The 27,560-nt window shown below is 41.3% G+C and overlaps 1 protein-coding gene across 1 annotated transcript; it reads right to left on the bottom strand.

Annotated features, from left to right (window-relative positions):
- Positions 1-1,179: 1,179 nt before the first annotated feature.
- npdc1 (neural proliferation, differentiation and control 1) lies at positions 1,180-24,699 on the bottom strand. The gene is made up of 9 exons (XM_022758015.1): positions 24,366-24,699; positions 11,243-11,410; positions 8,285-8,374; positions 7,983-8,192; positions 6,116-6,182; positions 4,727-4,808; positions 4,086-4,165; positions 3,448-3,547; positions 1,180-2,810 (listed from the first exon to the last, which is right to left on the bottom strand). The coding sequence occupies exons 1-9, from the start codon at positions 24,433-24,435 to the stop codon at positions 2,739-2,741; spliced, it is 939 nt and encodes a 312-aa protein (XP_022613736.1). The 5' UTR covers positions 24,436-24,699; the 3' UTR covers positions 1,180-2,738.
- Positions 24,700-27,560: the final 2,861 nt, after the last annotated feature.

The raw sequence follows: 27,560 nt of genomic DNA on the forward strand, positions 1-27,560 counted from the left end.
TGCCAATGCCAGATTCTCTTTGTCTTTTACCTGGCTCTCAAACAGGCCGATTCAGTATTGTCTTGATTGATTGATCTTTGTTGTAAAGAATGTCAATATCCTCTAAATGCAGTCCTGGCAGCTGTAGGGGTGAGAAGCCATATTTGTTGATGCATGTTTCCTTCTTTTCTTTTTTCCCTTTAGTTTAAGTAGGTTAGTGGATACTGTTATAGATGGTTTTGTTTGTTGTTGTGGCCATGGTCACCCCAACACCTATTTCTACCTTAATTAATGAATAAATCTATTCTAGAATCTGCTGTGGCACTGGTCGTCCTAGTAGTGGGATAAGAGGGGAGTCTTTTTTTTTTTAATGATATGCTCAGGTTCCTCCTAGGCATAACAGTGCCCTACATTTCTGTCTGTCTTACCATTATTTTCTAGCCAAATTAAGTGTATTTCATCTTCAACAATATTCTGACATTATGCTGTGACCCTTCTTTTTGAAATATTCTCCAATACTATGTGTGAAAATACACAAATATTTATCTCTTGTCATTTTGCTTTGGCTGTCCTTGACATTATCATGATGTCACCTTCCCTTTTTGTCATGTGTTGCCTGATAAAGACTTGGCAGACTTGAAACATTGCCTGTTCACTTCTAATAAAAGTTTAGGACTTGTGTTACAGTGTTTGGATGCTCTCTGCTTTCCCCTGAAAGGTGCTATATCTAAGTTTATTCTAAGTGGGTGGTGGTAATGATAATGGTCACTTGCCAAAAGTTTCAGCCGACGGTGTGTTTACAAGTCAAAAGGTCAGAATACTACGACGGAGTATTAGGGCCCCATTGAGGAAACAGGAAATCTGAAATTTTGAGAATAACGTCATAATATTAAGAGAAAAAGGTCATAATTTTGACAATAAAATCTTAATATTTCAAGAAAAAATTCATAAAGTTGAAAAGTTGAAGTTGAAAATAACATAATTTTTTAGGAATATTACAATCAACCAATCAAACGGGTGAAAGGACAGTCAGTGGCAGCCTGAGCTGCTTCTGGCAGCTGCTGTTTGTCTGTCTGTCTAACAATAGAATAGACTCCGTTTCTTCACAATCTTTTCAGTGTCCTGGTGCTGATGATGATGATGATGATGATGATGATGATGATGATGATGATCTCTTTATTTGTGAAACCTCTGCTGCAGTATAACTTCACAGGATGCTACACGTTCCTCATTTTAAAGCTTCCCCTACCCCCTATATTTCCCCTCTAAAACAACACGGAACCTAAAATGACCACTTGATTCTCATTATATTATGAAATATTATGAATTTTTTAAATTACGAGTTTATTCTCGAAATCTCCGATATTTTTTCCCTCAATGTGGCCCCAATACTCCGTCGTAGAATACGCCCCTCTTCGCAGTGCTACTTCTTTGTCCTCTCATGCTGAACTGAGGGCAGACTAGATGCTACAGTGACTCACGATCGCAAAGTAGTATTGGCACCGATGGGCCAGGGCGAGCTGATTAGCATGCTTACTGAAGTAGAAGAAAAGACGTGATAGAAACAGAAGCAAAACGAGGCTTAAAATCGCACTTGCTTTCCACTTCTGGAGACAGCTGTTGGTGAATAAAGGAATAAAGTCTGATGCTGAATTTGCAAACGTTTCTTCTACACTGATAAGTAAGTAATTAGCTGCTAATGCTAATGTTAGCTATGTAGCGATAGTAAAAACTTACATATAGCACCTTTAATCTACAAAACTATTACATTTCAGTTAAAAACGATTATGCACAACACATATAATGGGTATAATGTTTTCAAAACTTGAACATCACAACTTTTCTGAGACTGTCCACATGTGTAGGAACCCTGCAAACACAGTCAATGATAAGAAAGCAAACAGCTCAATATTTGACACAGCACTGGAGAATCTAGAGGAACATGTGTATGAACACAGAGTGAGAGGTAAGATCTCTCTCCTGTACACATTAGCAGCTAAATACAGATCACAAAACCATGGGGACCAGCCGCGTTAGTCAGATAGCATAAATACAGCATGGCCTCGCTCAGTCTCCGAGTTCTACATAGAGAGATTCAAATTCCTTTGAAATCATTCAAGTTAGCAAGAAACTTGTAAGACCTGTTAATGCATATTGGCTCCCATGTTTCATACACAGCATCATCAATTCATGCATAGAGCAACTAGACTGAATAGCTACATAACAGTGAGATCAGGGTGCTGCATGAAATATTAAAATCACATTTCTTTTAAAAAATACTTCAGTCAAACCATAGCCTGCAATGGGAACTTGATAAATTAAGGAGTATTGACTTATTCATAAATATATATATCTATCAATTAACTGACAGAAGCACTTAACTTAGTGGCATCAGAAAACTGTATGTGCATGGGACTCTGCTCTATCGACAAAGGATATTATATTGAATATGTGTCTGCTACCTGACAGAAGTCAGTTGTAAACAAAACTAGGAAAAATGAGTGATGACATAAAAAAGAAGAGAGTGTGGCTGTAGGATGGGAGACATTGGTCCCAGATTCAGTCCTGCTTCAAACAAGAAACCTTTCTGTGACGTCCGTTCACTGTCCACGCGCTCCTCTTCCTCTTGCTCTTGCTCTTGCTCCTCCATGTACCTCATACTCTCCATCCTCTCCATTAAATGACTGGACTGAGGACTGAGGATGTGTGTAAATTAAACTATTTGTACACACAAGTGCTGCAGTGTTGAACGTCCAGGTTTACTTGTGGAACTTCTGAAGGTAGAGGGTGGAATCATCAAACAGCGGGTTCTTCACTTCCATTTCCCCCGTCTAAAGATGGACAGAGAGAGGGGAGAGGATTCTGGGTAACGTAGCCCATTATCAGAAATCAAATGTCAAAAGTCTAAATAATCTCCTTTTCTAACCACTTGTCCTTGACTTCAGTGGAAAACACCATGACGTTAAGGAAAGATGTGGAAGGATGTAAAGGAGAATTTGTGGACAACCACAGTCCAGAGAGAATCTTACTGCACTAATATTCATTCTCCTGACACCCGGCTTAGCTCAACCAACCACGAGCCCAGGCCTCATGCTCATCCACGGCTCAAATGCTGTTCCTATAACACGGTGATAAATGTTCTTCTATCCTCCTCCAGTCTCCTGGGCTCACTAGCCTGGCCTTAACACTTGAGACTGCAGGCTAGACAATTAAAGCAAATGCTCCATAGAACTGCTGGAAACTGCAGCTCTATCATCATTTGAGCCATTGCTAATATAAATATTATTGATTTGTGCAGCTTTAAGTTAAATGACTGAAAATGAAAGATATACATTTATTTGCCATGATTTTGTTCTTTAATTCTGGTTGAGGGTTTCCCACTGACAACTGATTCATCACTGTGGATGATTATACTGATGTGATGATAGACACAGTACAACATAATGAAAGTGGAGATCATTTACTCACAGGTGCCAAACCAGGACACTCATATACGGTGAAATCTCCGTCCTCGTTCTCCTCGTCTGTTGATGCTCCTGAGTCAGGAACTTTGAGCTCATCCCTGTGTCTAGACACACACACACACACACACACACACACACACACACACACACACACACACACACACACACACACACACACACACTTTATATTGACATAAAGCCCAACAAAGTTGTCAGACCCCACAAGTATGTTGGACTCCCAGTTTTCCAGTAAAGCAAGCACAGACACATAGATCTAAAGACATATAAAAGTCACACAATACTCAGAGGACAGCCCCAGATTGATGGAGGCAGAGAAGGCAGGGGAGGATGACAGAGGAGACAAGGGCCCAAACCCCAATGTCCACCCTCACAGACTCACAGATTTGGAGGTGTGTTCTCGGTAAGATGGCTTGTTGTGCGTGATATGTGACGAAGTGCTGTCCCATTCCTCTTCATACCATTTTGAACCCTTTCAGCCTCTTGCACTCAGTAATTTACCAGGTGACGTCAATTAAATCTGTGAGGTTCCAGGGCTTAGGCCTTAGGTGGGACATTGGGATTGGGCCAATCAGACATGTCAAGGAAAGATGAGTGTGTGTGTGTGTGTGGAGGATGACTCACTTCTCCAGGGAAAGCATCTGCTGCTTCTGGTGCTGGTAGTGGTACATCTGAGCGCTGTGAGCCAGCTTCTTGTCCCCAGGCTAGAGCACACCGAGGGGCAGAGGGGCCATGAGAAAGTCAGTGGTATTCATCCACATCACAGTCACACGGTTCAGGTGATATGCACTTTCTAGCATGTGTCTGTACTGCACATGTTCAGGTTCTGACACAGCTGAAAGGACAGGTCCTTCTGGGGCGCGAGACACATACAACTAGCTTAATGGCCAATGCTACCCAGCAAGAAATCGGACAATTGGTGATGATGCATTTTAAAAAAAAATGAAGATATTATGATATGCTGGCCTATTGTTCTTTGTGGAAAGTTGTTAAGCACATAGGTTTAATTCCAGATTTGGTAGCAGTATGACAACAGGTCTGTAATCTGTAAAAAGGATCTGTCACATTCAACATCTACATGTTTTGGCTACAGTGGTATCAGTAAGTTATATTATTACAGTCGTGCCACTGATAAAGTATTTCAAATTTATAAGCTTAAAAATTTTCAATATATTACAATATAGTACTTGTGGTATATGATATTATCAGTTACTAGACTTATTACTGTTACTATATCGAGGAGAGATAGAAGTTTTTCTGCTTACCAAACTGTCAAAGTTTTGGGCTCTAATCAGTCCATACGCAGCAAAGTCCACCTTCTGAGTGAGACGCACACCTTTCTGCAATCTGTCAGAAAAAAATGAAATGACTAGAGGAGATCTTTTTGAATGCATTTAGAACTGACTGGCATGTATTGCTGTGTCTCTGTGATTTTACCAATGGTGAGGGCATTGTAAACTCCTCATTGCCTTACTGGTCAGTAGACTCACTGGTCAGGAGACCCACTGGTCAGAACTGGTTTCATTGGCCAGGACTGGGCTCACTGGTCAGGACTGGTTTCACTGGTCTGACTGGTCTCACTGGTCAGGACTGGTCTCACTGGTCAGGAGACTCCCTGGTCTGACTGGGCTCAGTTGTCAGGACTAGACTCACTGGTCAGAACTAGACTCAGTGGTCAGAACTGGTTTCACTGGTCAGGCCTGGACTCACTGGACAGGACTGGTCTCAGTGGTCAGGACTGGACTCAGTCGTCAGGACTGGTTTTACTGGTCTGGACTGGTTTCACTGGTCAGGACTGGTCTCACTGGAAAGGCCAGGTTTCAGTGGTTTTACTGGTCTGGACTGGACTCACTAGTCAGGACTGGACTCACTGGTCAGGACTGGTTTCACTGGTCAGGACTGGACTCACTGGTCAGGACTGGTTTTACTGGTCTGGACTGGACTCTCTGGTCAGGACTGGACTCACTGGTCAGGACTGGTCTCACTAGACAGGACTGGTTTCACTGGTCAGGCCAGGTCTCAGTGGTCAGGACTGGTTTCACTGGTCAGGACTGGACTCACTTGTGAGGACTGGTTTCACTGGTCAGGACTGGTCTCACTGGACAGGACTGGTTTTACTGGTCTGGACTGGACTCTCTGGTCAGTCACAGTATGTGATCACCTGACCGCAGACAGAATCTAACTCTGTGTGAAACACTGCACCATTATAATAACAATACGACAAGGTGCAGCTCACCTGGCTTTTAAAGGGAATCTGGAGATGGCACTGTGATTGGTTTATTGCATGTTACACCAAACACACTCCCATGAATAATGAAGGGGTTCAGTACAACCCCTCTGAACCATGCACCTGGAGCAGAGTCTTTTTTTTCCCCCGTTAAAATAGCATGTGTGCCATGAGCTTCAGACCATGTGCTTTGGACTGTTAAAATAGAGCCAAGAACATCTTTGGGTTTTAGACTGTTGGTTAGGGAAAACAGTCACTCTTCTAACACTTCATAGACCAATTAATCATTTCAATTGAGAAAATAATCAGCATATTAATCAATAATAACAATAATTCTAGATGCAGACCCTCAGGCTGTACTGTCAAATTCTGAAAGGGAAAGACAGTAAAGTCTAAAGCAGTAGAAAGAGAGGAATAAGATTCTTACCTGACCCAACAGGCCCCGGCCATGATTAAAGCCAGTGAACCTGCCGCGATGAAGATGGTGCTCATTGCTGAGAAGAAAAAAATAGAGACAGTCAGGACAAGAGAACGCTGTGCGGGTCTGAAGGTGTTAGAGGACGACATGATGCCTGACTGCTCTGGAGACGGGTCTGAAGCGGAGTGTGTGTGTGCAGCTGGTTATCACCAACAGTGAAAACAACAACAGTGAAAACAGCATTGATGACAGTAATGGAGTGTGGCAGAACTAACTGACAGTAACACAAGTTCTGTTCTGTTAACTCGAGGACAGTCCACGAGATTTCCCAGCGTGCAGTGCTAACATTTGGTCTGACAAAGGAGGTCTTTTACTGAACTGATCACTTCTCTGATGAGTCTGATGTTCCATAAAGATGGGTATTCTTCTAAGGATTCATTTTTTCCATCATCTCTGTTTCCAGGTCGACTACCAGGAAACAAGATCCTGGTTCTTCCTGGGATTTTGATGGTGTGTGTGCATGTGTGTTTTAACACTGATCATACGGACTGAAGCAAAAACCAAACCGCGCCACTACCACAGCTAAATGCTAAAGTTTGACCTTCAAATACTGTTGTCATGGTGACGTAGCTAAATGGAAAAATGAGGACGTGCTGGGAAACAGAATCAAACGATTCTGAATGGTTCCCATTGTTTACACTTGTAACTGGAATTACTGCTCTGCCAATGTTTTCTGGAAAAAATGAAAGATACGTAGGCGGCTTACCTCATATTGGGATATCATTTTCTAATTTTAGAATCACAGGAAATCTTCCTCCCTCATAATGCCTCACCTGCTTTTTCTGCTGCAGTTCACTACATGATTACAGCACTACAGCACATTAACGCAGTCAAACAGAACTGATGTTTGATTATTCCTACTACAGAAAACACAGGTTTGAACCATTTGAATTGGCGAACCAATACAACCAGATGCAACTACCTGTATATAACCCTAATTGTGCTAATAGCAACCACAAGACAGAAAGTAGTATTTGGGTGGAATAACCCTTTATGACAGCGGTCCTAAAATCAGCCTCCAGTACTCCTCTTCATGAGTTGGTGCTGGCACGAAAAAGTAGGGTCCTAGAAATGCAGCCTCCAATACTGCAGGAACAAACTATTGGAAATAGCTTGCGCACAACTTTTTCTCCAGGCTTCGCAACTTTGCCATCTACTGACCAAAATCCAAACGGGGCTGGGACTGCAGGTCCCTCTCTCTGCAGCCAGGTCGGGTTTCATTTTCCATTAGTGAAAGTGACATTGTGTGACTCCGTCATGCAGTGTATTCAGTGCAGCAGCCCAGGCCCATGTGAGAACTCATGAGACAGACAATTTTTCACAATCACAATCAATCAATCTTTACGTTATTGGATTTAGAATATTCCTTGACAGACCTGCTGTGCATGACATGATTTCAGATCATCAGATCTGCTCCAGCACTTAGCATATCATCTTATCTGTGTTCTTATTTGTTGCAGCTCGTCTTTGCTTTTATCTCCTGAATCTTAATTGTATTCTATATTGCATGTATAGGACTTTTCCTTGTCTTATTGTCTTACTGTTATTACTTTGTTTGTTTGCTGCCCTGCTGCAAAGATGTCCTCTCACAGGACAATAAAGATGTGAACTGAACTGAACTTCAGTCAATCTTTACAACACAAAGTCATAATGGAAACTTCCTGTGCATCGCTGCCAGACCGATGCTTGCTGCTGTCCTCTGTTATATTATTTTTAGTGTTTTTAATAAATGTGTTGCCTGTGAATCATCAAAGCAAATCTCCGTGACCACAGAGCTCAGGTCACTGAGCAAAGCAGGTTGTGGTTAAAGACTTACTGATGAAGACGCGGTCGTTGGAGGGGTAGGGGAGGATGACGGGATCGCTGAGCAAAGCAGGCGTGTGGTTTGTGGTGGTGGTGGGTGGAGCCACTCTGGTGAATTGGACACTCTGGCTTGTAGGCTGCGCTGCAGTTGAAGCTCTGTGGGTGTGGCCAGACTCACTGAGCTGCTTGGATATGGGTTGAGAGACATCCTGGGAGGGCGGAGCTGAGAAAAGAAATGAAAAGTTTGGAGCCATTACATCAGCAGAGGTATTGTAGAAAATACCAACAGGTGTAAAGTAGTAGCCTATCCACTACCTGGCAGCCTGGCCTCAGTTCTCTGCTCACTGATGATGGCAGACAGGAAGTCGATCTCCTCATCCAGCTCAGGGTACGTGCTCATCTTACCTGGAGGAACACAAACGAAACATAATTACCAGTGAGTGGAGATTTATCATTTCATATTATCTATTTACTACATATGGGAACTTTGTCAGTGCTACATTAACAGCATGTTTATGCACCAAACTTCAAGTAAATCGGACAGACTTAACATTTATCTTTAGAGCTGCTAGAAACCTGTTGAAAAACCAGCCCAGCTAGAGCTGGCTGATGGCCTAATCAGCATTTTGTTGGCTCCCGCTGGTCTGAGGTGATCTGATGCTGGTGAGGGTGGTATATGAGTTCATGCATAGAAGACCAGCATCTACTTAAAGTTGTAAATCAGTATTTACGTGGCTGTTCCACTGGTTTAGTATCTACAAAATACTGGCTCTGATATCCGCCTTCAGAAACCTATGTTGATCAAAATCCAGTCTTTTAGCATTTGGTGTAAAATAATAAATTACAGAAGCACTTCAGTGATTTGGTAATGTACTTCCATAAAGTTGGAGAAGTCATAGGAGACATGACACATTTTTAATTACCTACTTCTCCCTGGCCATGTTTATCCCCAGGCGTGCCATTTTCCACCCACCAGATATCACTTTTCCTGTCTTTTTACCCACTTGCTCACCTGTTTTCTTATCTACACCTGCCTACAAAATACTTCCCTGTGTCATCCTGCATTTGAGCCTATGTTTGGCTCCTCCCTGCCTGTGCTGCTTCCACCCATGAAAGAGATATCCCAACTCTAGTAAAGGTCAAGACTCCAATTCGTCTTTTGTTAGAATGTCCAGAATATCGGAGAAACACCCATGTTCTTCCAGCTCCACACCCCCAGTTTGCAACACAGAGCTCTGTTAAGAGTTCAAGCTGATGACATCATCAGGGTTATTTCCTCAGACTTGATAAAGCTCCCCCAGAGCCACAGATGACACCATCAACAGAGACATTGACCAGCCGACCAATCAGGGGCCGGCTCCAAAGATATGTCAGACTGGTCTGCGGCGTTGGTCCAGTCTTAGTTTGGCTCATAGATCAGTCTGATGTTAGTCAGAATGTTCCACTAAAATAAAGACTGACGCATTTTAATCCAGAAACGTTACCCCAAGACTAACTCAATTTTTTTTTTTTTTTTTTTTTTATTGTTTCACTCTTCAAGTAAAATGTCCTTGGAACTGTCCAAAATACAAACGCTCTGCTGAGGGGAAACAGAGCTGAGTGGTTGGATGCAGTTCCTCGGTCACTTACTTTTTTATTTTGAAAAATGTCTTAATTTACCCAGAATTCATTGTACCACAGTGTGGTTTAAGATAGTCAGGAACTGAACAGCTTTGTGCAACAGATGAATTTAAACATGTATCTGAAGTCTGTTTGTTATATATGTCAGAGTCCGTCTTGGTCAAACCGAGAGCCTTTTTTACATCCTGTGAGACGACTCCAAGTCAAGTTTCTTATAGAGCATTCAAAATCAAATCTTGAGTCTTCATTAGCAACCTGCAGGTCGAGATAGCGGCATTTCAGTTCTCTGCATCCAGACCATTAAAATGACACAGAGTCAAAACTGTACATAGAGTTTTTACATCCAGGTCAAAGTCCTTTCAAGTCATAGATCACAGTAGTTAAATCCATGTCATATCTCATGTTCTCATTTTTATTCCTCCGCGCCGGCAACAGCCAGAGCTTATTGTTTTCGGCTTGTCCGTCCGTCCGTCTGTCCCATTCTCAAGGACAAAATATCCCAGTATCTCTCAACGCCCTGACGGAACTGCTTCAAATTTGGCACAAACATTCAGTTGGAGTCAAGGACGAACTGATTAGATTTTGGTGGTCAAAGGTCAAAAGTCAAGGTCAGTGTGGGCTCACAAAACAATTTTTAGCCATAACTCAAGACTTCACAGAAGTTATGATAAAATTTTACACAAATGGTTCATATTTTCTATGTCTCTGGATAAACAAGGATGTGTGGAGGATGCAGACAACCACGAGGAGGTGATTCTAGTAGTGACTTCAGTCTGACTCCAGGCACCTCTGGAGCAACAAACCTGAAACCTGGACAATGTGTCAGGCTCACATTCAAAATGATCTTTGTTCCTAAAATAAATCATCTGAGCCACACAGATCACCTGACCATCAGTACTGATGCCTTAAGTTACTGTGTGTAATACTGTGGAGGGTAAAATCAGTGGATTAAAAACAAAAAGATAACGCAGCCCCATGTGGCAAAAAACAGAAAAAAAAAACCTTGCAGCCTTGATTGTTTCAATGAGGGAACCACTGCCCATTCACTTCCTGTGATCCTGTGCTGCACTACAGAGCATCATCTCACTGCCTGGGGTCTGTGGTGTAGGAGGAATATATATGTGTGTGTGTGTGTGTGTGTGTGTGTGTGTGTGTGTGTGTGTGTGTGTGTGTGTGTTACTGTGTGTGGGTGGACGGCAGTAAGGGAAAGGACAGAGAAATGAAAAACAAGGACAGACAGATATATGGATGTGTGGGAGGTGGAGTGGGTCAACAGCAACAGGAGGACAGAGAGGATGAGAAGGTAAAGAAGCCTCTACATTATCTGTATGGTGCAGGAAAAAAAATGAAAGAGGGAAAAGAAGAAACAAAATAAATAAAAGGATGTGAAATCTGTGAAATCAGTTTGAGAAAATAACCTTGATGATGTGTTCAGGGTTCATTCATCCTAGGCTTTTAAAATAAAGTCTGTGTGATAAACCTGGGTATGGAAGACACAGGTGTTTACCCAGCAATGATAATGTAAAATCTAACATGACATTTTCTAAATGGGATAACTGTATTTGAGCAAAATGTGCATGTTGTTTTGTTATTTTGTAAAAGTTGAACTGGTACTATGTACGTATGTAGCCACAGTGAGGACTGACCACCGACCTTTAATGATCTGAGCAGAGTGAGAAGAATGTCTCTTCTTGACCACACATCGGCCATGGGAGTCCTCCACCAAAGAGCGCAGGCAGGGGCCACAGTGTGAGCTGCCCGGCTGGCAGAAGTATCGTCCTGCCCGGGCACAGTCTAAACTCCGGGGACACAGATGAGATCCTGTGGATAAAGATATAACAGAAAACTTCACACAACGTTCGGAGAAATTTTACTTTCAATACAACAACCCAAATTCTTTAATTCATATTTTCAAAATCAAAAGAGAAAATTATAGAAAATTTAATTCAATTTGCATTTTTAAAGCAATACCACCAGAGGCTAGTAAGTTTAGCTTAGCACAAACAGCTAGCTTGACTAAGTCCAGAGGAAACACTTTTTGTAAACAAGATAGAAGACAGAAACTTAGCTGTAGATGTATTTCTGTTACGCTGTTTCCTCTGTTTCCAGTGTTTGTGCTAAGCTAAACTAAGCTAACCAGCCGCTGGCTTTGTATTTACCATACAAACACGTGAGTGGTATCAAGCTTTTCAAAAGTAAACTGATTGTCATGTTCCGTCCTGATATCTAGGTCATGTTTTCTGTTTTCGTCATATTTTTTTTTCATCTCGTCTTATTTTTGTGCGTCTAACCTCTCCTCTCGTTTCAGACTTACACTTCCTGCCATTGTGTGTTTCCCGCTCCTGTGATTGTCGACCCCGCCCCTAATTTGTTGGACCTGTGTCTCCTCGTCTTCCCCTCCTTGTGTATTTAGTCTGCTTGCTCCCTGTCTCTTGTGCCAGTTCGTCATCATTCTTAGTAGCAAGCATTCCAGCATTCTCTCTGTGTCTAGTCTACTGTGTGTCTGACCTGTTTCTTGATCGACCTAGTCTTTTGCCTCAGCCGTTGGATTTGTTTGCCCTGCCTGGCTGGCTTCCTGTGTACCGACCTGGTTTCCATTAAAGACCCGGCCTCTGATTGCTGCTTTGAGTCGTGTATTTTTTAGTCCAGAGGGCGGCACATTGGTGCGGTGGTTAGCCCTGTTCAAACCACCAGCTTGGGGCCTTTCTGTGTGGAGTTTGCATGTTCTCCCTGTGCCTGCGTGAGTTCTCTCCGGTTTCTCCGGCTTCCTCCCAGGATTTTTAAGTCCTCACCTAGTGGTTGTGATACTGATACACATCACACGGACCGTGACATCAGTTGTCCAAAGCTTAATCATGGCACAAAAAACTATTTCTGTTTGTCGTTCATTGAAATGCATTTTACAAATGTAAGATTATATTGTGTTTTCGTTAGACGGTCATTTAGTCCATACATGTACAAAAAAGTACAAAGTCAATGCTGGAAATCTGATTCTAGAGTGACACAGAAGTCAAAGCAGTCAAATTAAAACTGAACAAACTGACTGATATGTGAAGGTCAGAGATGATGACAAGATATCTCAAGGAAAATGCCAGCTTGGAAAAGATCCCCTGTAACTTGAGAGCAGATGTGGTCGGGAAACCTGACCTTGTCTCTGCTGCTGCTGTGATGCAGTTTTGTTATGGGTGCAGGCCGTTGCTGCTTACCTGGTCTGATATATGACAATGTGCGGGTGGGAGAGGATATTCCTGGGGGTTTAAGGGTTAACAGGAAGGGCTAAACATTAGTTGATGAGAAGAGTCTTAGTCAACCAAGTTTTGATTAGTCGGTTGGTCACAGGGAAAAAAGAAATAAATAAAACTCCACATGAAGTGGCCACTGTCACACACAGTCATCATAGACATTGTTCATTGCAGTACACAGTAAACACAGGACAATCTGTCACAGTAACTACAGGCCAGCATGTCAGGCAGGAAATCACAAGTCTGGGATCATTTCAAGAGGCTTGAGGACAACCCCGAGAAAGCAGCACGCAAACTATCGTTCATCTATCAGCTCAAACACGGCTTATCATTTCAAACATGTAAGTAACCTAACATTAGCCACTTAGCATGGCCACTTACTCTAACGTTCTCTTTGCTGGTTGTTCTGACACATTCGGATTCATTACAGCTTCGTTTCTAAAGGCTCATTATTATGGTTTTGTATTTCTCTGTAATATAGTGCAGTGTTAGTAGTGTTACTCTCAGCCCTGGACTCAAACCATTTTCTGTTGCCCCCCCCTCCATATACTATATTTAAATAGTTAAATGAATATCATAAAGGTGCAATGAATAGTCGACTAAGGATTTAAACTAACGACTACTAGTCGACCAGGAGAATTTTGGGTTGGGCTAAGACATATGAAGGGAAAACATCGGAAATCCGATCTACAGAAATCCATAGAGTGAAAAACAAGAAAAATAATAGTGCTGGAAGCGGCACAAAATTTGACAAAGGCAGCCGCCTCATAATTCTCTCTGCTTTATTAACAATGTATTACGCATTAGTATAAACAGGGATATCCAACATGAAACTTCAGGAAACTGTGAAATGTGCCTGTTCGTCAGGATTTGGTTAGCCTACCTTAGCATAAAGACTGGGGTAAACAGCTGTCCGGGCCGTGTCTAAAGTGACAAAGTGACATCTTTATATTTCTGTTTTTCTATTAGCAGACTGCTGAGAACATGCCAGGAGGTCAGCAGTTTCAGAAACACTCAAACCAGCTCTTCTGACACCAACATCGTGCCACACTCAAAGTCACTCAGATCACATTTGTTCTTATTCTGATGTGAAAATGAAGTGAGGCTCCTGACCTCAGCCAGGAGTTTATGCATGAATAAGGAGGTGTGCATGGTGTATATCATACATTATAATCTTCTCATCCTCTACACATCACTTTCATACTTTGATGGATATAGATAATTAAAGCCCAAAAGAGAGAAGACACCAGTTTTAAAGGGTGAAGAGGTTACAAGGGACTCACTGTACCTCTACATTAGTCTGACTGAGCAGTCAGAGCATTGCTGCAGATACTTCATCTGTTGCACTAGTTGTTTTGGTGTAATACTGCATCCATTAACTTGTGAGGATAACAGAAAACGTGTGAGCACAGCACCTGTGTGAGGAGCAGAATAAAGCTGGACTCTTCATTCTGCAGAGTGGAAAATAATTAGACCCAACTATCAATATTAACCCCCTTCAGCTTCCTCGTCAGAATCCCTCCTGTCTCTGTTACTGGAACCTAGACACTGGTTGCCATGACGACTTCCATGGCAACTGAGGAGTTGTGACATCATCAAGGGGTGAGTCACTGCACAAATGCACAAGTCAAGGATGGAAGGTTTGTCTCAGGCTATTGTAATGAGCACAGAAAGGCAAGGATGACAAATGCACAAGGAAAATGATTATTAGACTGTCAGAGAGCTGGAAGCAGGTGAAATGCACATTTCTATAGAATTACAGACTTTAACTTTAATACTTTTTATGGCTTACCACTATGTGGGTGCACATGGATTTGGTCCTTGCTGCACTATAATTAATGCCATGGCCAAAGCAGCTAGCAAACTGTACAACTCATACACACTCACAATGGCCGAACCTCGGAGACTACAACAGTGGCGCTAATCTATTCAAAGCTTTACAACTGGATGATGCACTGAGGCTGAGGCACTGAGGGTGTGCTGCCCTGTTTCTCTCAGCTGTCAGATCCTGTGGGCCTGAGATGAGGTAGCTGCGCTCAGTTAATTGCCAGAACCAAAGACAGGAAAGGGCTGAAGCACACAGATGTCACACCTCAGTGAGAATAATACTGCAGACGTGTAAGCACCAACCTGACTCAAGATCAAAGACAGTGAAATGCAGGCGAAGTAGCATTTGCAAATATCTCCACCATGATGTATGTTGATACGAGTGATGATACAATAATCAACTACATCAACAACAATCCTACACGTCGCAGACATCCACATTATTATCTGGATCTGCATCAAACTGTACAAAATCAAAGAAAAAACATTTTTACACCACGATCTGTAAATTATTTCCTGAGAAATGAACGAAAATGTCAATGAACTACTTTTGGTGTAATCATGCTGACAAACCAACACACAAACACACAAAGAAACAAACCAACAACCTCCTTGGTGGAGATGATAAAATTTCACTTAATTTTTCTTCATTACTCAGTCTGACATGTTCACATAGTAAACTGTCACAAAGACTGATCACATCTTAATAAGAGATTTTGTATTGTTTTGTGCTGCACGTACAACTTGCATAATAGAAAAACCCTGCACTGTATAACTGTGCCAACATGAATAGACAAAGTCTGTGTGCACCTTTTCACAGTGTGCTGCACAGTGTGAAAACTCTTTCAGCTGCACTGCTTTGAATACTTCCACATGCAAATAAAAGCCACTGCTGAGAAGCTTTATCGCTGCTGTTTTGAAAAAGGCTGTAAAGCACATTAGAGCAGGTGCTATTAGGCTTTTTGTGCTTCAGTCAGCAGCACTGGTGTTCACCAACTCTCTGAGCACCGGTAACATTATCACAGTGTACTAAATACACTTTCTTCAAAAGTCACTGTTTCCTAGCAACCTCCTGTCCCTTGTTTGGTCAAAGAAAGTGAAATGTGTTCATTCTCTTCATCTCAAGTGAATTACATGAATTCTACTGATTAAAGAGAATTACGTGTCCTTCAAGCCTTCAGATGCATTACAACCAACACTGTTGCAAATGTCTCAACTCATACTTGACCTTGGCAGGACTGGTGGTTTATAAATGTATTACATTGAAGCAGACATCAGTCTAACTCATGGTGTTATTTGTTAAAAGGTTTCTTTCTAGATCCTGAAGCTGCACTAGTCGATATGTTCGTGTTAACTGCGGATCAAATGTATCACATGAAAGGTGCTGCTTGTGGCAGAAGTGACAGAATTATACTCTGACCATGCATCAGATACAGTATGTTGTGTTTCCAGCTTGTTTCATTTTCCCCAAGTGGCAGTGAGTTGATACAAAATCAATCTGCATTACAATTATCCTCACGTCACGTGTAAGAATATATAAACTGAAATGATACTGCAAATATTGTGCATATTATCTTTGGAGAAACAACTTCTATCGGCCTCAAGTCTCTAATGATTGGTTGGTTGGTTTCATCTCACCTAGAGACACAGGCTGCGGTTGAAAAGTCTAAATAATCTCCTTTCTAACCACGTCTCCTCGACTTTGATGGAGAACATCATGAGGTTAGGGAAAGATGTGAAGGAGAATTCACAGGAACCACGGTCCAGAGAGAATCCGACTGCACTTACACTAGGCTTCTTTTTTTTTTTTTACTTCAACCACAAAAACAAAGGAAAACGGGACTGAAATGTTGAAATAAGATAACATGAAGGGAATATGAGATGAAGTTGAGTCATTAAAATAAATAAGAAACCAGAATAAATTATATTCAGACTTAAGTAAATAGTTTAACACAGTCCAGAACGTACAGTATGAACGTATATTTGACATCTCAAACATAAAACAGCTGCTCTGTTGTTTCTACATTTGCGTAGGTCTGCCAAGGTGAAACTACAATGTTGCGTCATTTCAAATGTTGCTGCAGCACTGAATTGTGGGACGGCATTTCTCCTTTCCTTTCCTAAAGGAAGGTTCAGTGTTTCCTATGCTGAAGGGGATAAGATAGGAAGCACTGAAGCTCCTTTCCTTATCATGTAGAGAAGTGTAGCAGCTCTGATCATGGCTGCTGCTCAGTTTGAACCTCCGACCTCAGCCATACTGACACCTTTCATGGGGGGCCACTGACTGGAGAATCTTATACTGAAGGTTCCTATGCATAGTGACAGCGGTAGCTAGCAAGCTAGGCTAACCACTTTCCACTAAATGGACACTATTTGAATTAGTTTGCTGTATTTTCATATGTATTGTGATCACCTGTTCAGTCATTGCAGTTCCTGCATAGAAAGGAGGGGTGCTCACTAGTCAGCAGCTGTGGTGAGGGCAAATGACACAAACTGTCAAAACATTTTTACTTCTGTTTAGATTTTCGATTACCAGTCAGCAGTGAGCATCTTCTCAGCTGACGTCAGTGAAGCTGCAGTAGCAAGTAGCAGTTGACTAAATGATTTTCACGTAGATTGAAGAACTCTTTAAGTAAAGAACAGCTTGTTTTTTCTGATGCCCTTCAGCAAGGTAACATATCCCCAACCTGTGATGTAAAGACTGTTGTTGAATCTGTATCACCTGAAGAAGACAGCTCTGCCTTACACTAGGTCCGGATGAGCCGAGGAGAGAAATGAGCATTATAAAAGAAATGCAATTAACACTGCTTTCTATTCCTGATTCACATCCTGTGTAATACAGCAGCTCCATCCATCCATGGCTTCAAGTGGAGGTCACAGTAAGTGGTCTTAAAATAGACCGCTCCCAGTAAATTCAGCAGAAATAGAAACCTCACTGAAGCTCCTGTCAGAATACTCAGATCAATGATCAATGAGTCACTCTTCATCTTTTCCAGTAACAGTGGATGGTCATGACGAAGTGTATTTTGATGAATCATCATTCTTACAGTGTTCTGTTGTCACCTATGAAATCCTTAAACATGAAAATGCCTCATTCAAACCTGCTGTGTTGCAGTGCTCCAGGCAAAGTGAGGAGACACTAAGCAGAAGGGGAGCAGCTCTCATCCCTGACTGAGAGGCAGACGTCAGGCAGTGCAGAGAGTGGAGGCACTGCTGATCCTCACACTGAGCCAACAGGGTGCAGAGACACAGTGGTGCTGCATGGTGGACGGGTGTGAGGCCCTGACCGTTAACACGTCTGCAGTAATGCAATGTAATACATCTGCAACGTTTAAAACATTAAAACACAAGGGGGATGAAAAACACAAATGACATAAATAACATGAATGTCTTTACATCCTGCAACCGTGTGTGCACACTGTACAGTAGAGCTGAACACCAGGGGCCGTACACACAAAAACCAGGCGTACGTCATTTCCTGCACGTAAATGGATATTTATAAAGACCTGCGTACACACGGTTTCACAAAGTGATCCAAGTTACAGTGAAAATACAAAATAAGCTGAGACATGCAATTTAACATAAAATAAAATAACCAACTTCACAGAGCTTCATTCATTGTCATCACATTATAAGTTTTGCTGTTTACACAGCAATAACAATTTTACAATTGATAAACAGAAATAATTGTGTTTGTGCTCAAAGTTTAAAGTCCTTATTATTTATTGTGAGTCATTGTGTAACTGTTTGATACTATTTGATTATTGACTAATCTCAGTGTTAGAACCTGGAGCCTCATTAAGACTCTCCAGTCCCAATAAATGAAGTTCAGAGTGAAACAGGACTTTACATCAGAGTGACTGTACTAAAGTAAACCTTTACCTCAGTTCCACAGTCAGTGAAATTGCGCCTCTGTCTCATCTTTCTTCTCTGTGTCTGATCACTTGTTGAGACAGTGTTTTTTTATACAAACTGATTGATTAAGGGAGAGTGTCCATCTATTTATGGATAATTGTGGGAGTGGAAATAAGGCTCATGCACCCAGTTTCTCAATGAGTGAGATTTCTGAAGTGGAACCATGTGAACGCACGGCTTTATAATTCTGATTGCGTCTGATTGCGAAAAGAATGCGTATGTATATTTCTGATTTTGTGCATCACATAGTTCTCATAGTCATAAATCTACAGAGTTTCATGCATCTGGCCCAGCTGCCGAGGTTTCAGTATTTCCTGGGAGATCTCACCACAATCTGATCCTATGCTTTGGGAAAAACATGGTCTCCTGCAGGATTCTGGGGGGTTTTGCATGTATGTGCTTCTGTGTCTGTGAGCACCAGTGTTTGTGCATATTGCAATACAGCTAATCCTTCTGTAAACCTAACATTCATGCAACTGTTGTAGATATAATCCAACCATAAATTGCATTAATTATTGTAATAGAACAGGATTTTGCACCAGAAAACATGGCTGGATGTTCCTGCTACTGCACAAATGAATAACTTCACATCAAGCACTATAAAGATGATCAAATGCTCCATTACAACTACTCTGACATAAGACTGGTAAGAGTAGGTATTGTGTTTTTTTCCAAATCAAAGACATTATACTTAAAAATTATTCTTTTTCTACTTATTAACACTCTAATGAATACAAAAGAATAGAATCAGAATATTAGAATAAACTATTTTAGAGCTAATTATCTAAAGTTGTGTCTTTAAATTGAAACGTGCTGAGCTGTGCTGAGCTGGAGACCATCACCAGCTCCTTCTGACCTAAATCCAAGTGTAATTCACACGTCAATGAGTCCTTGAGCAAGACACTGAACCCAGAACTGCTCCCCATGTTTCAGGCCTAAACCCGCATGGTAGCTCGCTGACAATGGTGTACTGGCACAAGTGTGTGTGTGTGTATGTGTAGGCATGTGTATGAATGACGGCCATGCATGTTCAAATGCGTTGTGTAGGTTGTTCAATCTCACGTAATTCTGTAAGAGACGGTGGAACACTGTGACTCCAGAAAGGACACAAACTGACAGGAATGGAACGAACTGTGTGAAAGTGAAACTCCTTTAGGAAACCCCGACATATTCTGTCCCGGGTCACTGATGTGCACAAATACTTAACATGTGTCACCAGACAACCTAGCACAGGAGGCACTTATGCAAAATATATCTGAAATCCATATTTACAAAAATAATAATGTTCAGATATCTTAAAAAGGTGTGAATGTATTTTTAAAATGAAATGTATATTTAAAGAAGTTTCTATAACAGTAATTGGAATTTTTGAATACACTAATTTATAAAGAGATTTGGGTGAATGAATGGTACTTTAGATTAATTAGCTGTATCAAATCATCTGTAGGACCTGTACTGATCCAATAATGTAGAAAGATACAGACTGAGAGACACTGCAAACTGACAATCAGCAAGGAGCCTAAATATCTGCTCTTATGTGTTCACATTCAAATTCCATTAGATTGCACATTGATTATTTTATGATTAAGGATCTAAAATAGAATAAATTAATGTGTTCTTATTCTCTCAATTATCGGCTTATGGGTTAAAAAATATCAAAATTGGTGAAGTAACATGAAAGCCTAGGGGCAATGAGCCTTATTCTTAAATTATGGTGAAAATTCTGTGATATTTGAAGGAGTTTTTAGATAAAATACTGAAATTAATTCATCTTAAATAGAGAAATGTAAGTTCTTCTGAGTTGCAAATTAAGGAGTCCTCCTCATGTCAGGACACTTCACTCGAACAGATGTCAGCCTGCTGGTAGTGGCGGGGACTCTGAAGTCACCAGGATTCAGTCCCTGAAAACCATAGATGTCAAAATTTCATGGTAATCACTCCCAAAGGAAGAGGGTCGTCAATGATTAATTGATTATTGATTGACTACCATTTATAATTGAATTGATAAAAAATATATTAACCGACAATACAGAAGATGAGAACGTGCAGTTTGCTGTGGTACCTGGCTGTGCCACTAGGTGGTGCCTCCGACTCTTTAATAAGATTGAGTTGCATGCTGCTGACGCCCGTGAGGGCTGCACAAATTATAAAACACACATCCAAGGAAGAAGAAGACGTGGCAGTGTAGCTCACTGTGCGCACCGTGGCAGTCATGTTGATGAACACATTGTCTGGCAGCTTCAAATTATAAACCTCACCACATCTCAAAGCAACAGCCTGAAGGAAGAGGTTTTCTAAATCAACAATTCACAGATTGGGCTCATAATTAGCCCAACTACAAACTCAGAGGACAAACAAAGATCTGTTCTACTTCTGCCCCTGTATATGACTTACAACACTGACCCGTTTATTTCTGTACATATATATATATATATATATATGTATGTATAGGGTCAAGGCCCTACTGTTACTTCACCCTCTGGTGCATTATTAGGACAATACTGTACTCCAAGGAGTCACAATATTAGAAGAACAAAACCACACAGAGCCTTCACATGATCAACATTGAACATGATTTTGGACGCTGACGCTCGTTAACTGGCAAGATTAAAATGTACTATTCAGAATAGATGAGCTTCTGAAAGCCATTACAAATATCAATACACGGGGGTTAAAGAACATACAAAAAGCTCTATGTTATAAATTCATGAGGTCATTATAAAGATCAGTGCTGGATAATGCACTTCTGGTGTGACAGTCAGAATACTGCTCTCACCGCTAAAGCATTAAACCTCAAAATAAGGATATTTTAACTGTTTAACTGATACTATCAATAACGGTTATGAACAACCCTAATACATACATATATAGGCTATTAAAGGAAAATGGCACACAGGTGCACTGCATGGTACATTTACACAATGTTGGCTGACGGTCAGGACATCAAGGTGAGTGTGATGCATCATGTTAAGAGCAGCGCTGCACTGAGCAACAAGACAGAACACAGCGGATGATCGGATCACCATCTCACACTCCAACAACAGGTGTGTGTCTCTGGCTGAGTCACTGAGTCACACCGGTGGGAACTCTCAGGTTCGACTGATATCTGATCATCTGGGAGGTACAGTAACACCTGCTACTTTATTTTTCAATTAATCCTTTCTGCAACTAAAACCTCAATTTATCCATTAAATGAATCCATATGACGGCAGGTGATACATTCTATTTTTACATTCTTTTTCATTGCCTTATTTGATTTTATCTTTATCGTAAGACACAAAAAATGTTGCATTTCATACTTTTAAAGAAGCTGAAATTCCCTCAGTTCTTCACGGTCCTTTACACCATGACTTGGGAATTGGGTTAAATGATAGAATTCAAAAAGATTGTGATTAAGCTTGAAGGTTCATAGCAGTGTTTTGATTTCACTGCACTGTTGTTTTAATCCTGGCTCTGTTTACATTATGGTGTGTAATTTCATATGGATCAGTACATTTTATTTCATGGCTTCGCCTGACTGTAATCAGGATGTGTCACCCTGCATTAAACAATATGACTATCCTTGTTTCCGTAGAGAGTGGCACAGTCATGTCACATAATGCTCTAAATGCCATTTACACTCACTTAACTTTGGCATGTTTGATGATGTTCAAACACTGCTGTTTGCGAGCTGACTCAGATTAGGAAAGGGTTTGTGTGGATCTCATGGTAAATTGTGGGAAGTGAAATGGTCGTCATCTACGGTCAGTGGCGGGGAGCTCTTGAGCTCTGACATTAGGAATGTGTTTCTGAGGACAGCCAGGCCGCAGCCGACACCTCTGCCATGATACCACCATCACACCCACTCACACACCCTGAAAACATCCTGTTCCGTCCATTTCTGTGGCCCTGAATCATCCTTCTCCCACCTCACTGCCTAATGTGATTTCTATTGTACGGTCTCACAGCCACACGAAGCAACACGCATCATCACTGGGTTCAGAAGCCCAGAGTCACTGAGGCCGTCATCTGTGCATATGACTGCTCGTGACTGTACTAACACACAAGCACCACAACTTCACATTTCAAAGATGTGTAAAAGCCTTTAAAAATCACCAGTATGTTCTAAGGTGTTTTCACAACTTACCTAAACATTCTGCTTTTTAATATTTCAATCCTCTGTCATGATACTAAATGTTCCTATGAGGTCTTACAGTCTCATTGGCTGCGATAAGAACACAGGATCACACTAACCTCTACTGCAGCATTACTGTTGTCTTTTTTCATCAGGGTAAACCAAACAACCACTGAGGCTGAAACATGAAGCCAACACTGAAGCACCAACACCTGCAGTTCCTCTAATGACCACCAGAGTCTGGCTCCAACAGTGAGTCAGTCCCCATAGACTCCCATGTTAAAATGTCCAACTTTACAGCAGAAATAAACATGTTTACAGCCTGGTACAAAAACTGTTTTGGTCTCTGGAACTAATTTCCTCCTTCATGACACCTGTTTATATAACTCACCTGTTTACATTTTATTAAGGCTTAAAGCTATGGAGAATTGAGGGCGTGCTGCTTTGAGTGACAGGTGGGTGGGCGTATGCTTGTCACAAACCGACATTCACCGAAGTCTCTGCTCCACACACACCCCTCCTCTTTGTCCATATTTGGATTAGCTGGGAGTTAGGGGCGGAGTCAGACACTGCAAAGATGGGAGCAGCTCACTCTGAGCTTCAACACCACTCTTCAGAAACCTGTNACCTGTTTATATAACTCACCTGTTTACATTTTATTAAGGCTTAAAGCTATGGAGAATTGAGGGCGTGCTGCTTTGAGTGACAGGTGGGTGGGCGTATGCTTGTCACAAACCGAAATTCACCGAAGTCTCTGCTCCACACACACCCCTCCTCTTTGTCCATATTTGGATTAGCTGGGAGTTAGGGGCGGAGTCAGACACTGCAAAGATGGGAGCAGCTCACTCTGAGCTTCAACACCACTCTTCAGAAACCTGTGGGTCACATCACAGAGGCTACGTCCATCTCTATTTACAGGCTTTGGGTATTAGCATGAAATGGATATACTTAATAAGTAAAGTACAAGTACAAGTACAAGTACAAGTACAAGTACAAGTAAGGGATAACTTAAGATCCAGAAGTCAAAGGAGTGAAATCATTCATTATAAAAAGTGACATATGACTTGAAACAGTAAGAACATAGGTCGTTATGGAAAACAGGTTATAAAGTACTGAAAATGCCTATTGAGATTTCCCAGAGGTGATCGTTTTACCAGGAGCCAGATAATGGTTCTATATTGATAAATATATTGACGCCCAATGAATGATTATCAAAATTGGTGTCATTTTTTTTATTTTTATTGACCTATAATCAATTGATTGACCGATCCTATCAGCACTTCTTTTAAGACTGGAGGGTATCATAACACTAGATCTCAACAATGCAAAAGCTTTAGGGCTGAAATGAGTGATTATCAATTAATGTCAACTATTTCTCAATAAATGCATTAATTGTTTGATCTGCTCCTTGTTAAAGATTCATTATATTGTCAGTCAGACACATTCTATTCGGATTATTTCATATTAAACGTTTACCAAAAGATTATACAAACAGACAATCAGGCCATGATACACTCACTGAGTGCACAAACTAAACCACTGAAACACTACAGCAGCACAACACTAACATTATCATCATTTGATCTAAGGCGTGGGAGGATTACAGGGTGATGCACAGCGGTCCTGGAGGCCCTGTGCAGCTTTACCAACCAACCAACCAGGTGGCAGCAGGTCTTACCTGTCAGGCACATGCCCAGCGCCAACAGGGCCGCAAACACCGCAGCCTGGCGGAGCAGCGGGGCCCACATCCTGGACAGAGCTCCGACGATTGTCAAGGGACACAGAGACAGACAGGAGGAGGACCAGGAGGAAGAGGAGGAGGAAGCGGGCACGGCGGAGGGTAGTCGGTGCTGATCATTCCCTCATCCCCCCCATCCCCTGGTGCTCAGGGAGGAGAAGACTCAGAGGAGCGGAATAAATAAACACCGATCAGAAGATGACGGCAGAGCAGGAGACGATGCAGCAGATCACCGGGTCCCTGTGTCTGCTCGTCCCGGCAGCTGCTGCACTGATGCTCTCCTCTGACTGACTGAGCAGAGGCGAGCCAGTTCGTGACGTCAGCACGCTGCACTCCACTCGTTCTTCTTCTTCTTTGCCTTACCAACTTTTAGGTGCATACCGCCGCCTGTCGTGTAGAACAGGATCTAGTTTATCTTACTTTAGTCTATCATAAAAAACAAATAAATGATTTTCTATGAAACGATGCGGTGTTTACTAAGATCCCCCCTCTCTTCTTAGTGTCCCTTCAAATCCCTCTCACTGTATTGACAACTTACCGTCATTATGTTTGACACGGTGCATTAATACATGTTCTGCATTTTCACTTATATTACAAAGTGCACATATATGTGAATTCACTTCTCCCGAAACAAAGTGTCTTTTGGTGTATGGTGTATTTAAATCTAACCTGAACCCAAGAGTATGTTTTGCACTGACTGTCCTCATCCCACTTTTTCTGCCAAAGTTGGCAAACATGATTCAGCCCAGATCTGGCCCACAGCCTTCATAAGATCTGGTCCAGATCCGCACAACGGACCTGGGCTGATGTCATTTGGCACAATGGACCAGCACGGATCCATGTGTTTTATCCGTATCTGGGTCCAGTACAGAACTGGGTCTCATTTTATAAGCATTTGACTCCAATATGGATTTCATAATTCAATATTACATTTCTAGAATTTCAAGCTTTTTCTCGTGATGAGGAAATTAAATCTTGTTTACTTAAGCAACTGTTTAAGGCCTCGAACAGGAACGGAGGCATGTGCATTTATTCCTCCCACAGAACACACATACTGTGGCGACAGTAAAACATGAGTGACAAGGTTTCACACAGCAGCCACATATAGTTATCTATCTGAATCATTCTGCTTTTCATTTCACAACGGCACACTCATTAGATTCATGGTGCAGCCGTTTGCAGGTAACTCCTTGTATCGAAGGCATATGGAAATACAATAAATGAGAGCAGAAAACTGGGTCCTGTCAGACAATTTAGTCAATTATACAAACATTCATTAAAATCATTGTATTCCAGTCATATTTTCAAATATTCTCTCTTTGCATACTGATCAGCTGACTTTAACACTACTGTACTTTATGTCGTTATAATGACATGTACAGTTTGTCTCAGTGTACCTAATAAACTGGCAAGTGAGTGTATGTCACAGCAATCCTTTTGAATTGGTGGTCCAGAGTTTTCTGATCAGCTATCTGACAAACAGGATCTGTTATTATTGTTATTATTGATGTCATAACACAGCAGCGCAGCGGAAATGAGATGATTTTTAGATGACTCAATAAAATGTGGAAATATTGTTGGCGTAACAAGCGCGTTTTCAACGGACATTGCAGTAATTTAATCATGATTAAAAAGTTCTTTGCAGCCCTAAAATATTACTTTTACTTTAAAATTACTGTTGAAATCACTCCTGTCAAGGATTATTATATTATATATACATAATATATTATTATCATTACTATTACAAAAGTATTTTTAAAGTAAGCTAAGAAATTAACCTGAAACAAACAGTTTATTGAAATAAAAAGTTAATTTCAGGGAATATTATATAAAATTCTTACCACACCACTGTATGTGATACATAAGCATAACTTTCCATTGGATGCCTATAATTATAATCTGTGACTTTTCCACTTTAAAATGTCTAAAAACATCTAGACCTATGTTCTATATATTTTTGAGTTGAGTTCTTACATTATCACAAATGTTTCCATCAATTCTCAAACCAGAGAAATCTGTGATTTTAATCATGGTAACGTTTCATTGGTCGCCTATCAGTGACATCATATCCTCTATGATCATGTGTCAGTGTGTTTGTCTGACAGAAGCTCAACATTGACTTTTATCTATTTTTAAGCCACATACACTTTTGACACCTTGGTGGTTTTCAGCTCTGTATCTGAACCAGATGAAGGATTTTAGTCGTCGGACGTCTGGATCTGAAGTTATCAGAGAAACAAGCTGAGGAAATGTTAGACAGCTCAGCTCCCAGCTGCTGGAGACGTCCTGTCCTGTGTCACTGAAGAGCGTCGCTGAATCTCTGAGTTTTAAAGTCAAACTGCTTCATGGGTGTTTCTACAGGTTTTAATCCCCTGGTGTGTTTGTTATGGAGAGGAGGACACCTCTGTGGATGATTCAGCTGCTGGTAAAAACCTGCTGAACGTCTGTAGTGTATTATCCACTTCATTTCTTCCTCTTTCAACAGTCTAAATTGTTGTAGGTTCTTCCTTTATGTAAGTTTTATTAATAAGTTAAAGAAGGGTGTCAACTAAGGTTTTATCAAAGGTTTCCTTGAAACTATACATTATAAGTTAAGTTTAAGGAATGTGCATTAGGGTAAATCTGCTTACTCCTCAGGTTTTCTGTCTCCTACTATATAAGACACTCAGGATGTGTGGGTCCTTTTTTGGACTGAAAGGTTAAGAGGTTAGAGACCAGAGGTCATCGACCAGATATGGTCGACCATTTGTGTGAAGGCCCTTCTATTAAAAGAAAGGCACATCCCAAAGGTGGGATGAGACAGATAAATAGAGGGGTTTGTGAGACGGCAAGGAGAGATCTCACATTGACAGAGATGCTCCAGGATTCGGCATTTTAGACACTGTTTCTTTCTTGTAAATAAACTTCTTTTTGATTGCAAGTAAAGACGTGTCAGCGGTGATCACTTCTTCACATCAGCACCTCAAGATACCACACGTCTGCTTCATAAGTTATCAGAGAAACAATCAGAACAATTGTTAGCATCAATCTCTCAATCTCTGTTGTCTGTTTTTTGAGTCTCGTGTCCCAGCCAATGTCCTATGTGTTTCTGAGATAGGCCGGGACCCACCTCAGGAAAAGCATGGCAAGGGTCCG

This window comes from Seriola dumerili, unplaced genomic scaffold (genome assembly GCF_002260705.1).
Source record: "Seriola dumerili isolate Sdu_G_001 unplaced genomic scaffold, Sdu_1.0 BDQW01000017.1, whole genome shotgun sequence".
Classification (NCBI taxonomy): Eukaryota; Metazoa; Chordata; class Actinopteri; order Carangiformes; family Carangidae; genus Seriola; species Seriola dumerili.